We start from the raw sequence: 13,336 nt of genomic DNA on the forward strand, positions 1-13,336 counted from the left end.
ACACAGATATATATATATATATATATATATACACACACACACATAATCCAAATTTATTATAATAACTTTAATTGTATAATTATCTTTCTACTCCAGTTTGTTGTTGAAATGCCAGCATTTAAATAGTGGATGTAATTATTTGTTTTATTTGTTAGAACAACACAACATTAGAACATTAGAACAACACAAGGGTGAGTAAATGATAGCTTAATTTTAATTTTTGAGTGAACTGTCCCTTTAAGAATTGATATCGGTTCATCAAATGAGTGAACCGATATTTTTGGCCCAACCCTAATGCTACACATAATGGTAGCGCTTAACTTCGGTTACCTTGGTAGTAAAGCAACAACTGTTGTTAAAATGCAGACGAGGTAGAACATGGGGTCGGCCATTTGTTTGTGCATGATCCAGTAGGGGTCAGACGGAGGGTTGCAGCTGATGCAGATGGCGCTGTAGGCCAGAGTCACGATGAAGTACACCAGCACACTGCCGATCATGATCACCCAATGCACCGCTGTCTGCACGTCAGACAAAAAGAGGGCGTTTCAGGAAAAATACTGATATTTTGACATAAAGGAGAATATTTTAGACATGCTGTAACCTTAAAAACCTCTAAAGAGACAAAAAATAATAACTTAAATATTAACACATCAACTTTTATGTCATAAAATGCCTAATGATTTGTCACCCGGTCAAAGTAACGTCGGAAGAAAGAAACAGGTTAGATTTGATTGTCGTTAAACACTAGAAGAAGATACATTTACTGTCATTGTACACTACTTCAGTGTTATTTTAGTATCCTTTATATACTATCATTTTATTAATGTTTTGAATTAGCTGCAATTTGTATATTATTTTAATTTTTGTTAAATGTTTAGTAATTTTGTTGTGCGCTTTTGTCATTTTTATTATTTTTATTTCAATTTTGGTTTTAGTTTTTTATTTATTTCAAGATAGTAATTTTATTGCTTCAGTGTAAACTTATTTCATTTAGTAACTGTGGTTTAGTTTTTCATCTAATATTTAAGTTTTTATTTTAAGATTTATTTCAGATTAGCCAGAATGTTTTTAATAGTTTAACTATGATAACCCAGCAACCGGTAAAAATGTTATTGTTTTTGAAAGAAGTCTCTTAAGTCTCACCATCATGCATTTATTTGATCAAATGTACAGTAAAAACTAAAAATTGGAAAAAATATTATTACAATTTAAATGACTCTTTTCTATGTGAATATCTTTTCAAATGTATTTGATCAAAGCTGTATTTTCAGCATCATTACTCCAGTCTTCAGTGTCACATGATCTTCAGAAATCATTCTAATATGCTGATTTGCAACTCAAGAAACAATCTTATGCTTAATATTTTTGTGATACATTTTTTCAAAACAGCATTTATTTGAAATAGTGTTTTAACATTATAAATGTCTTTACTGTCACTTTTGATCAATTTAATGCATCCTTGCTGAATAAAATTATTAATTTCTTTAATATATATATATATATATAACTGAGCATTGTCTTTTTTAAGAATCTATTTTAAATGTTAATCAGTAAAGACAGTGATGTCTTTGTGATTGTCTTGTGCAGTGATGAAGCGGAGAGTAAACTCACCCAGCTCTTGATCTCAATGGCCAGATGCAGGATGATGGTGAACAGAGACACTGTGTTCATGGGAGTGCCGAACGCGAATATGCTGATGTCTGAACCATTGTACGTCTTGAGAAAGCAAAAGCAGTGATCAGATGACAGGTTACTCCGAAACACATGACAGAAACAGACGAGAGACTGCACAGATGTTCTCACCCAGTATGGAATAAAGAAGCACACTAGACTCTGATAGAAAGCATCGAGAATCGCAATCCAAAATGTCGAACGCCTGTAGCCCTGTAATCAAACGATATTCAGTTAAAAGCAAAATATTTCAACAATGTCATATTCACAGCTATGTGTTAACTGTGAGGCAAAACCATTGGCTGGTTCACCCATTTTTAACTCTTTCCGTGCCATTGACGGAAATGTCCAACTTTCCGTGTTTTCACTGTTATACAGTAGGAGGCGCTATTACACATCTTCTGAAAGAGTACAGAATCTCTGGGTCAAAACACGGGCGAAGAAGAAGCAGAAACAGGCGATCGTGTATGTAAGCAGATGCATATGTAAAATAACGCAATCAGCAAACAGCATATAAATAAAAACTGCCTAATGTTACCGAACGAAATGTCGACCCTGGAAGCCGTTTAGGACTGTGAAGCTTTGAGAGTGTTGATGAAGCGATCGACTCCATCTATGTTTAGATCATCGTTCTAAATCTGACCCAGACGTAGTCTTTGACAAAAAACACGATTTTCTCAGCTTTTTGTTCGAAATGTTGCTTTTTTTGTGAAATTTACCCACATTCAGGTGTTGATTAAAAAGAATGCATGAAGCTAGAATCAAACGGTTTGTTTTGTTTAAAAGCAGAGGCTCTGTTCCTACTTTTGACATATTGCATGTTCAGATATATGTGACCCTGCAGCACAAAAGCAGTCTTAAGTCGCTGGGGTATATTTGTAGCAATAGCCAACAATTGTATTTGTTTTTTATTTATCAAGCTTATTTATTCAGCTTTCAGATGATCTCAATTTCGAAAAATTGACTCTTATGACTGGTTTTGTGCTTCAGGGTCACATTTATACAACAAAATATTCTGGGGTTACACTTTATTTTGATAGTCCACTTTAGACATTCTATTAACTATAAGTAACTTTGTAACTACATGTCAACTACATGTCAACTAATTCTCATTAATTTGCTGCTACATGTCTACTAACTCTCAGAGTAGACTGTTAGGGTAGGTTTAGGGTTAGTAGAATATGTTGACATATACTTGCAAAGTTTCTTATAGTCAGTATGTTGTATGTTGTGGACCCATCAAAATAAAGTGTTAGAAGATATTAAGCAGACAGTCTACTAATACTCTAATTACTGCTAGTTGACATGTAGTTCCATGACCAAAGGTCTTGCATAGCAACTATAGTCTAACTGTGATATTTATAGAAACTACATGTTTCTATGCTTGTAACCATGGTTTCTATAAAACAAACTATGGTATTTGTTTTGAATGCATTTAGAAACTAATTAGAACTGCCATAGTTGAATAAAACTTCTATCTTCATTTATTTTTATTACGAGAAAAAAAAATCGTAGTTATACCAGATTGAGTTGATATAGTACTAGAGCAATGATAGACTGTCATCCGTGACCGCAGGACTGCTCACCTCCGAGTGCTGTCCTCTCTTATAGAGCTCAGGCAGGCTCAGTAACGTGGAGTCTGACACCTCTTTGTCCATGATCCCAAACATGATGGGAGGAGCAGAGGTGAAGAACAGGTTGAAAAATATCATGAGCCAGTAGTCGATCATGGCTGTGGCAGAGAAGCCGCAGAAGAACTGATACCAGAACAGCAGATTCACGTACGCCTGCGTGAGACGACACAGGTTAGATAGTGAGTGCTGGTGTTAATTCATCAGATTTCATCAGAAGGGTTTTGATGAACTGATGGAACAGAAAACTATTTACTACAATATAGGTTCATGAAATAAACTAATGACTTTTTACAGTCACTGTGCACAACCATTCAGAAGTCTCTAATGTGCACCAAGGCTGCATTTATTTGACCACAAATAATATTGTGAAATATTATTACAATTTAAAATAACTGTTCTATTTGCATGTATTTTAAAAAGTAATGTATTCCTGCGATGGCAAAGCAGTTTGTTCGTTCAGCATCATTACTCCAGTCTGAAAACAGTTATGCTGCTCAATATTTTTGTAGAAACCGAAATTCTATAATAAATAGAAAGTTTAAAAAAGAATTAATTTGAAATAGAAACCTTTAATGACAATTCATGGAAGCCTGTTTCTGCCACTGAATAAGAAATTTAAAAAGGCTATTGCGACTTTTTATCTCACTATTCAGACTTTTTTCTTGCAGTTCTGACTTCTTTTCTCAGAATTGTGAGATATAAATTCGCAATTGCAAGTTATAAAGACCAATTTAGAGGAAAAAAAGAACTGACTATAACTCACAATTGCATGTTATAGAGTCAGAATTGTAAGATATAACATTTATTAGTTTATATCTCGCAATTCTGATTTTTTTTCTCACAATTGCGACTTTATATCATGCAATTCTGACTTTATAACTCGCAACTGCGAGTTTATATCTCTGAATTCTGAGAAAAAATTGATACATTTATTTTTTATTCAGTGGCGGAAACATCTTGCATAACAATTAAATGTGTCCTTTCTCTATTAAAGTATTATTACTTTAAATAATAAATAAAACTCCAAACTTTTGAACAGCAATGTGTCAGACTCTGTTCCATGTTTTGTGTGTGTCTTGCTCCCCATGTGCCTTCCGATGCCCATATTTGGGTTGTTTCCTGTTCCTGTCCTGATTTAGTTGATTTCTTCCCAGGTGTTTCCCATGTTTAATTTCCATTGATCCCAGGTGTGTCTCGTCAGCCCCTCCTCCTGTGTGTATAAAAAGTCTCCCTTGGTTCCAATAAAGTCCTGTTAAAAGCATTTTCCAGCGTCCCCTCGTGTGTGTGTGTGACATCGTGACACAATGTAGGTTACAACAATTTTTTTTGACACGTTGGCAACACTTTGATACATTTGTAAGGAAACGATACAAATGTATCAAAGATACAAAGTGTTACTATTGTCCTCTTTTTAGAGCTGCTTTACGGCAGAATTTGCATCATTGAAACATTATTTTCCTGTGTAACACTGTAAAGCTGCTTTGACACCACTAATTACTTAAATTGAATGTAACAAATTTGGTTGCCATGGTGATAATTACCACATTCTTGTAGAAGAAATAGATGACCATGTTGGCCAGTCTCGAGTAGCACCAGTGTCCGTGAACCAGCAGCAGTCTTTGCAGGTGTTTGAAGCGCGTGATGGCAAAATCACTGGCCATGACAGCCTGCAGAACACAAACACAACTCAGCATGAAATCAGCATTACTGGTTACACTCATTCTTTATGGTTTCGATAGTCCACTTCAGACATTCTACTAACGATAAGTAACTTTGCAAATACATTTTGACTGATGCTCATTACAGTATTAGACTGTTAGGTTAGGGTTAGGGTTAGTAGACAGTGCTGGGTAGTAACGGATTAAATATAATCTGGATTATGTAATCAGATTCCAAAAAATTAAGTATTTGTAATTAGATTATATTACATTTTAAAATGCTCATCATTAAAATGCTCATGCTCATTTAATCTCATATTGCTACGACTTTATTCTCATTATTTTGACTTTATTCTCAAAATATTACGAATTTAGTTTCATATGATTTATTTGTGCACATCCTTAATTATTAACCCTTGTGTTGTGTTCAGAACCCTGTCACACTTACGAGGTTACAGAGCAAAAAGGACCCGAACACCACATGAGGGTTAAAAAAACAAAACAAAAAACAGTGACCTGGAAATCTCTCATTTAAATAGGATAACATGCCCCTCCCCCAATTTTTGATTGGACAAAATCAAGCCCCGCCCCACTTTTTCTTATGCGAGAAGCCGTTTCATTCAGACATGTGTCACAATCGGTAAGAAAAACAGTCACAATTTCCTTTTCATGCTGACGTAAAACATTCCTGAACTAGTCAATCAGGAAAAAAAACTCTTTAAAAAGTATGGTTTTATTGATTTTTTTCCCCTTTTTTTTTTATTAAGAGTGCAAAACATACAACATACGGTGAACACAAAACACAAAAACAGCAGTAGAACAGCAATGAAAATAAACAGCAATGACAATCTGAATAATAGTAGTATAGTATTTAAGTAGTACTAGCATGCATAATAATAATAATAATAATACTAAAGATGGTGATGATAGCAATAATACCCTGTGATGACGGCAACAGTAATATCAATAATAATAATAATGATTATGTAATAACAATAGTAATATTAATAATGTAATAATGACACATACCACACCTATCCTAGCTTCTGTGTCAGTGTTCATGTTTTTTGTTTTTTTTTGGATTGATACATAATTGCAGTGCTTTATCTTCACCTGGGAGTGAGTTATAAAACACGAAAACACAAACCTGCATCCCCTCCTGTCCAGAAACTCCAATGCCAACGTCTGCAGCTTGAATCATGTTCACATCATTGGCGCCGTCACCTGCATCGACACAAATCATAATGTATCGCGACAGAAAACCAATGCACTTCACGAACCTGCGGAAAAGTAATCTTATAAATGATTTCAGAAAGCCCTCCGCCTCAAATCGAAGGTTTCATTACCTACGGCGAGGGTCATGACCCTCAGTTTCTGCCGAATGAGTTTAACCACGGCGCTCTTCTGCAGCGGCGTCACTCGACAGCAAAGCACCGCACGACAGTGTTTGCAGAGCTCCACAAACTGCTCCACCAGCTCGTCTGACATGGCCATGCTCAGAGTCGGCCCGTCTATCACCAGCCCGATACTGGGCTCCGTCAGTGGGCCAGTAAACGCTGAGTTGTAACCCCTGAACTGATGGTCCGCTCCGGGTGCCAGCGTGCTCCGTCGCAGCTCTCCCAGTGTGTCTTCCAGCCTCATTTTACACACAGACTGACATATAACAGAGACTGCGTTAGTATATAAACACTATTTTTGTTGCATGTTTTTAAAACACATCTGCTTTTACATGATAATGAATGTAATAAACTGGTAATTTAGTTTACACCACCAGTCAATTTTTTTTTTATGTTTTATACTCACCAAGGCTGCATTTATATAATCAAAAATATAGTGAAAATTGTGAAATATTATTAGAATTTAAAATAGCTGTTTTCTATGTGAATATATATTAAAATGTAATTTATTTCTGTGATGCGCAGCTGTATTTTCAGCATCATTACTCCAGTCTTCAGTGTCACATGATCTTCAGAAATCATTCTAATATGCTGATTTGCTGCTCAAGAAACATTTCTGATTATTATCAATGTTGAAAACAGGTGTGCTGCTTCATATTTTTGTGAAAACTGTGATACATTTTATTTTTCAGGACTCTTTGATGAATAGAAGGTTCAAAAGAACAGCATTTATTTGAAACAGAAATCTTTTGTAACATTGTACATGTCTTTACTGGCACTTTTAATCAATTTAATGCATCCTTGCTAAAAAAAAAAAAGTATTTATTTCTTTAAAAAAAAAAATCTTATTGACTCGGTGGGGTACCTATCATTTAATTTATTCTTTCTCTATCCATTTTTAGTCTAAATGATATTAGAGATAACAGACTAACATTGTAGACAAGACAAAAACATCACAGTTGTTCTCCTAAATGAGATTACGTGAATGGACATGTTATCTTGCAATGACATCATGATCTAATTAATATTCATGAGTTGAGACATCATCATGTCGTGAAGTCACATCCACATACTTTTCAGTCTGGCACCGCTGCTATATGTTTTAACACGACTGGTTTGAGAATATATCTGGGTTATGCCTAAATGAAATTTCAGTTGTTGCCCATTTCACTATGTTACATAAATGGCTTATGATTCTCTCATTTCCACACAGATTTAGGGAATAAACTAAGATATAAGATGGTGATAAATGATCTTGTACCACATGAAAAACTAGGACAACGGAAAGTGAAGGTTTTAGATGCACAAAATGAGGCATTTCATAAAATGTGTGTAAAACAATATGTGGAAGTCTTCGGGAGGAGATTTAATGTTGAAATGAAACTAGAACGGTTTCCTGCCCTCCTCAGAAGTGTGAAAATGAGATTACAGAGCAGTGATATGAGCCATTCAGAACGGTGAATGCTCTTTTTCTCAGCGCTCTTAAACACAGACTCAGGCAGACATGAAATGAAAAACAGCATATCTGACAAATTGTTGCAAGCGCGTTTGTGTGTTTGAACACGCTATGGAGAACTTCACTCTTGAGGGGATGCAACTGTGTAACATTGAAGCCTCTGTCGTCCCAGAGAAACCAATTAACCCTTTTCCTTTTGTGCGGGTTCAGTGTTTTAAATCCCAAACAAGATGCACACGCAACACATGACAAATATTCAACATGCTCTTACTGAGATATCGGTTTAAGAATGCTAATGTACGCCGATAGAGATTAAATTGGTAATATTTTGAGAATAAAGTCGTAGCAATATGAGATTAAATTCATAACATTTTGAGAATAAAGCCAAAATAACGAGAAAATTATGAGCAATATGAGATTAAAGTCTGAATATTTTGAGAATAAAGTCGTAGCTATATGAGATTAAATTCGTAACATTTTAAGAATAAAGTCAAAATTATGAGAAAATTATGAGCAATATGAGAATAAATTGGTAATATTTTGAGAATAAAGTCATAGCAATATGAGATTAAATTCATAATATTTTGAGAATAAAGTCAAAATTACGAGAATATTACAAGCAATATGAGATAAAATTTTTAATATTTTGAGAATAAAGTCGTGGCATTATGAGATTAAATTCATAATATTTTGAGAATAAAGTCGTATCATTATGAGATTAAATTCGTAATATTTTGAGAATAAAGTCAAAATTACGAGAAAATTACGAGCAATATGAGATTAAAGTCATAATATTTTGAGAATAAAGCCAAAATTATGAGAATAAAGTCATAGCGATACGAGATTAATTGTCGTAATATTTTGAGAATAAAGTAGTATATTGCTTGACTATAGTTAAATAATGTGAAAATTCCACCTGCTCCACAAAAACCGTCTGTGGAGTCCAACTTTTCATTCTTCACATGTATTGAATGCTACGACTTTATTCTCAAAATAATTAAGAATTTAATCTCATATTGCTATGACGTTTTTCTCGTAATTTTGACTTTATTCTCAAAATATTAGATTTATTAATTTTTTTATTTCTTTACGTGGCACTAAAACACCGTTGTACAAACGTGATGCTGTTCACCAACCTAATTTTTCTGATGAAGCTGGTTGACTAACACAGGTCAAACTCTGTTCAGTTACAGAAGCATTAGTTAGTTGGCACTGACTAGCAGACTGAAGTACCTTCCTGTTGGTGCTGAAGGTGAACACCAGGTCCTCATGCTCGAGCAGCTTGCAGGAGTATGCGATGTTGATGGCCGTCTCGGGTTTGTCCCCTGTCAGCACCCATAACTGCATGCCAGCTCGTCTCAGAGCCTGGATGGTTTCTGGGACACTTTCTTGGAGACGGTCCTCAATGCCGGTGGCCCCTGTGGGAGACTCCAGAAGGTCAGTTTACATTTCACTTCCCGAAACTGTGACTTTGAATGTTGTCTTATGATTACACTCTTAAAGGGGACATCGGATGCAAAATTCACTTTTACATGGTGTTTGCATTTAAATGTATAAACGTATAAACCCTACAATGATAAAAATCCATTCACTACTTTTTTTAAACACCAAAAAACCTAAACAGGCTCAATAATCAAGCCGTTTTGATTTTCTGCGCACTATGACATCATACTGTGCAGGCCCTGCCCACGACCGCTGACGGACTGTCCCGTATTTGCATATCTCCGCCCTCAGCCAGTTGTACGCTGTCTGCAATTTTCTTGGCGCTCGAGCAGCTGTAGCGACAACAATGCCTCCTTCTATGGAATAGGGGGCGGGGTCAGCAGAGCTCATTAGCATTTAAAGAGACATGCACCGAATCAGGTTGCTGTGTACAGAGCTGTTTTTGGCAAGGTAAAAAGGGTGTTGTTTTACACAACCATTGAGGAATTTTATCCAAAGTGTGTTACAGACATTTCATGAAGACCCTAAATAATCATAACAACTTGTGTAAAGTGGGCATCCGATGTCCCCTTTAAAAATGAAGATTCTTTACTAGCACTTATGATTCTGTGAAGAACATTTAACATTAATTGAACATTTCCATTGTACAAAAGGTCATCTTGTTTCCGCCATGGGATAGGAAAAAAAAAAAAGATAATTCTGTGTTTTTATCCACAATTCTGACTTTTATCACAATTCTGAGAATAAAGTCGCAGAATTGTGAGGAATTAATTTGCAATTGTGGAAAAAAAAAGTTGTGAAATACAAACTTGGGGAAATTTTTGGGGAAAAAGTCAGAACTGCAAGAAGTAAACTGAATTCTAGGGGAAAAAGGACCGAAATGACAGATATAAACTCGCAATAGTGGGGAAAAAACTCAGAATTGTCTAAGAAAAGGTCACGATTACCTTTTTTATGTATACATATATATATATATTGTGGAAGAATCAATAAAACAGAATTGCGAGATGTATTGTAAACTCACATTTGCGAGAAAAAATGTCACTATTAACTGATTTTTTGGTTACACTTTATTCGATAGTCCACTTTAGACATTCTATTAACTATAAGTAACTTTGTAACTACATGTCAACTACATGTCAACTAATTCTCATTAATTTGCAACTACATGTCTACTAACTCTCAGAGTAGACAGGGTAGGTTTAGGGTTAGTAGAATGTTGACAAAGAAAGTGTTAGAAGATATTAAGCAGACAGTCTACTAATACTCTACTAACTGCTAGTTGACATGTAGTTGCAAAGTTACTTACTGTTAATAGAATGTCTAAAGTGGACTATCGAAATAAAGTGTTACCGATTTTTTTATTCCATGGCGTGTGAATTGTGAGGCATGGAATTGTGAGATAAAAAGTTGCAATTACCTAGATTTTTTTTAAAGGGGTCCTATTATGCTCTTTTACAAAGTCTTGATTTTGTTTTGGAGGTGTACTAGAACAGGCTCTCATACTAGGTTGTTCGAAAAACACATTATTTTTCACATATCCATGGCAGAAACAATAAAACTGAATTGCTAGATGTAAACTCAGAATTCAGAGCAAAGAAAACAAAAACAAAACATCAAACCTTTGAGATGTAAACTCAGAAGTCAGAATTGTGAGATGAAAAGTCACAATTAACTTAGATTTTTTTTTATTCCATGGCAGAAACAAACGAAACAAAAAACAAAAAAACAAACAGACAGAAATGCAAGATGTGAACTCAGAATTCAGAGAAAAAAAGGTCAAAATTGTGAGATAAAAAGTCGCAATTTTTTATTCCGTGGCAGAAAAAAAAACAGATTTGATGTAAACTCAGAATTCAGAGAAAAAAGTCAGAACTGCACGATATTAACTCACAATAGCAAGAACAAAAAAACAAGCTTCCATAGGTTCTTTACAGTGGAAAAAGAAAAGAACCTTGTTTCTTACATTTTTTTAATTAACATCCTCTTCACACTAAGAAAAAAATGGTTCTTGTACGAAGTGTTCACTGAAAGGGTTTCTGGGAAACCCCAAATAGTTCTTCTGTGGCCCTGCTGCAAAAAAATCCCCCTTTTGGAGGCTTTATTTTTAAGAGTGACAATCATCAGTGGCACATGAAGGGAGCGCAGACTGTACCCAGCAGAGTGAAGTTGCTCTCGATGAAGTTTGCGGTTTCCATGAGACGCTCCTCTTTCTCATCCATGGCTGACAGCGCCTCCTGTCTGACAGCAGACCAGGCCCTGAACTCCTGCTCACTGATGACCTTCAGAGAAAAACACACAGCTTTCCATCAGCACCACTGCTCAACACATTTAGTCTTACTACAACGATCTCTACAGAACTTCTACCTTTTTGGCAAAGCACAGCGTCCGTAATCCATTCCTGGCGTACATGTCAAGGTCTTTTTGGGTTTTTACAGCAATTTGCTTCGCCTCACTATCCACTTGTGTCATATCTGTGAAAAACAAATGACACATTCAAATATGCCACGGTGACTATATGTGACCCAGGACCACAAAACCAGTCATGAGATTTATACATCATATGAAAGCTGAATAAATAAGCTTTCCATTGATGTATGGTTTGTTAGGATAGGACAATATTTGGCCGAGATACAACTATTTGAAAATCTGGAATCTGAGGGTGCAAAAAAAAATCTAAATATTGAGAAAATCATCTTTAAAGTTGTCCAAATGAAGTTCTTAGCAATGCATATTACTAATCAAAAATTAAGTTTTGATATATTTACGGTAGGGAATTTACAAAATATCTTCATGGAACATGATCTTTACTTAATATCCTAATGATTTTTGCCATAAAAAAAAATCTATAATTTTGACCCATACAATGTTTTTTTGGCTGTTGCTACAAATATACCCCAGCGACTTAAGACTGCTTTTGTGCTCCAGGGCCACATATTTCAATTACATTTCATTTGAAAGCCGGAAACTTCCATTTTAGCCTGTTCCTTTGCTATTTTGAGCTGTCGTATGATTTCAGAAGACTTGGAATATAGTCTAGATATAGTATAAATCATTAGACTTTTTATTATGCTTTACTTTCATGTGGATTTTGGAGATTCACAATCACAATCTTTTTATCTCCATTTTTGTTCCATTAAGAAACCAAACAAAACATTGTTTAAATAAAACAAGCAATTTCTTTTAACCATCTTCATTTTGGTTCCATTTAAATATAATTTTTTTTAAAGGCATTTGAAACCTTGCATGCCAATTTAGCTTGTAGAGTTCACTTATGTCCAAAATGAATTATCAAGTCTGTTTAATAAAGTCTTAATTTTGGCAGTCTGTTCAAATGATGAATCAAGAACGAAGTAAAAAAAAACATTACTTCACAAGTGCATTGCATTGTAGGGTACAGTATCCAGCGCAACGGGATCTGTTGTGTACTACACTTTTTGACAAATACAGTAGGCATTCTGTGCAAACTGGCAATTTCCATTTTGTACTCAGTATGCATGCTACAGAAATAGTATGCATAGTATGCATGCTTTTTGAACACAGCCTAAGTCTTTCTTAACATTGCATGTGCAAATTGCATGTGAAATTCACATGCAATTTCAAAAAAAAAAAAAAAAGATTATTTTATTCAGCAAGAATGCATCAAATCGATCAAACTGACAGTAAAGACATTTATAATTTTACAAAACACTTCTATTTCAAATAAATGCTGTTCTTTTAAACTTCATATTCATCAATTATCCTTATAAATGTATCATGATAATAACTGATAAATATGAAGAAGAATAAACGTTTCTTGAGCAGCAAAATCAGCATATTAGGATGATTTCTGAAGGATCATGTGACACTGAAGACTGGAATAATGATGCTGAAAATGTAATTAAATTTATTAAAAATGCAAATGCTACTTTAAATTAGAATATTTCACAATATTTCTGTTTTTACTGTAATTTTAATCAAATACACAATCTTGGCAAAAATCGTTCTGAGTCTGACCCCAAACTTTTGAACGGTAGTGTACATATTGGTTATTTGTAATATCACAAATAGTCTTCTCTCTGTAGAGATAAAGGTAGA

The 13,336-nt window shown here is 34.7% G+C and overlaps 1 protein-coding gene across 1 annotated transcript in view; it reads right to left on the reverse strand.

Moving 5' to 3' along the window:
* atp10b (ATPase phospholipid transporting 10B) overlaps positions 1 to 13,336 on the reverse strand; it is a 39,265-nt gene that overhangs the window by 1,973 nt on the left and 23,956 nt on the right. Inside the window, exons 8-17 of the mRNA XM_016549424.1 lie at positions 11,627 to 11,741; positions 11,415 to 11,541; positions 9,050 to 9,234; positions 6,310 to 6,616; positions 6,111 to 6,187; positions 4,847 to 4,972; positions 3,258 to 3,458; positions 1,804 to 1,884; positions 1,612 to 1,716; positions 331 to 518 (exon numbers count right to left, since the gene is read on the reverse strand). Coding sequence (XP_016404910.1) covers positions 331 to 518; positions 1,612 to 1,716; positions 1,804 to 1,884; positions 3,258 to 3,458; positions 4,847 to 4,972; positions 6,111 to 6,187; positions 6,310 to 6,616; positions 9,050 to 9,234; positions 11,415 to 11,541; positions 11,627 to 11,741 — 1,512 coding nt within the window. The remainder of the gene's footprint in view (positions 1 to 330; positions 519 to 1,611; positions 1,717 to 1,803; positions 1,885 to 3,257; positions 3,459 to 4,846; positions 4,973 to 6,110; positions 6,188 to 6,309; positions 6,617 to 9,049; positions 9,235 to 11,414; positions 11,542 to 11,626; positions 11,742 to 13,336) is intronic.

Source organism: Sinocyclocheilus rhinocerous, unplaced genomic scaffold, assembly GCF_001515625.1.
Source record: "Sinocyclocheilus rhinocerous isolate Xijiao unplaced genomic scaffold, SAMN03320098_v1.1 scaffold1696, whole genome shotgun sequence".
Taxonomy (NCBI): Eukaryota; Metazoa; Chordata; class Actinopteri; order Cypriniformes; family Cyprinidae; genus Sinocyclocheilus; species Sinocyclocheilus rhinocerous.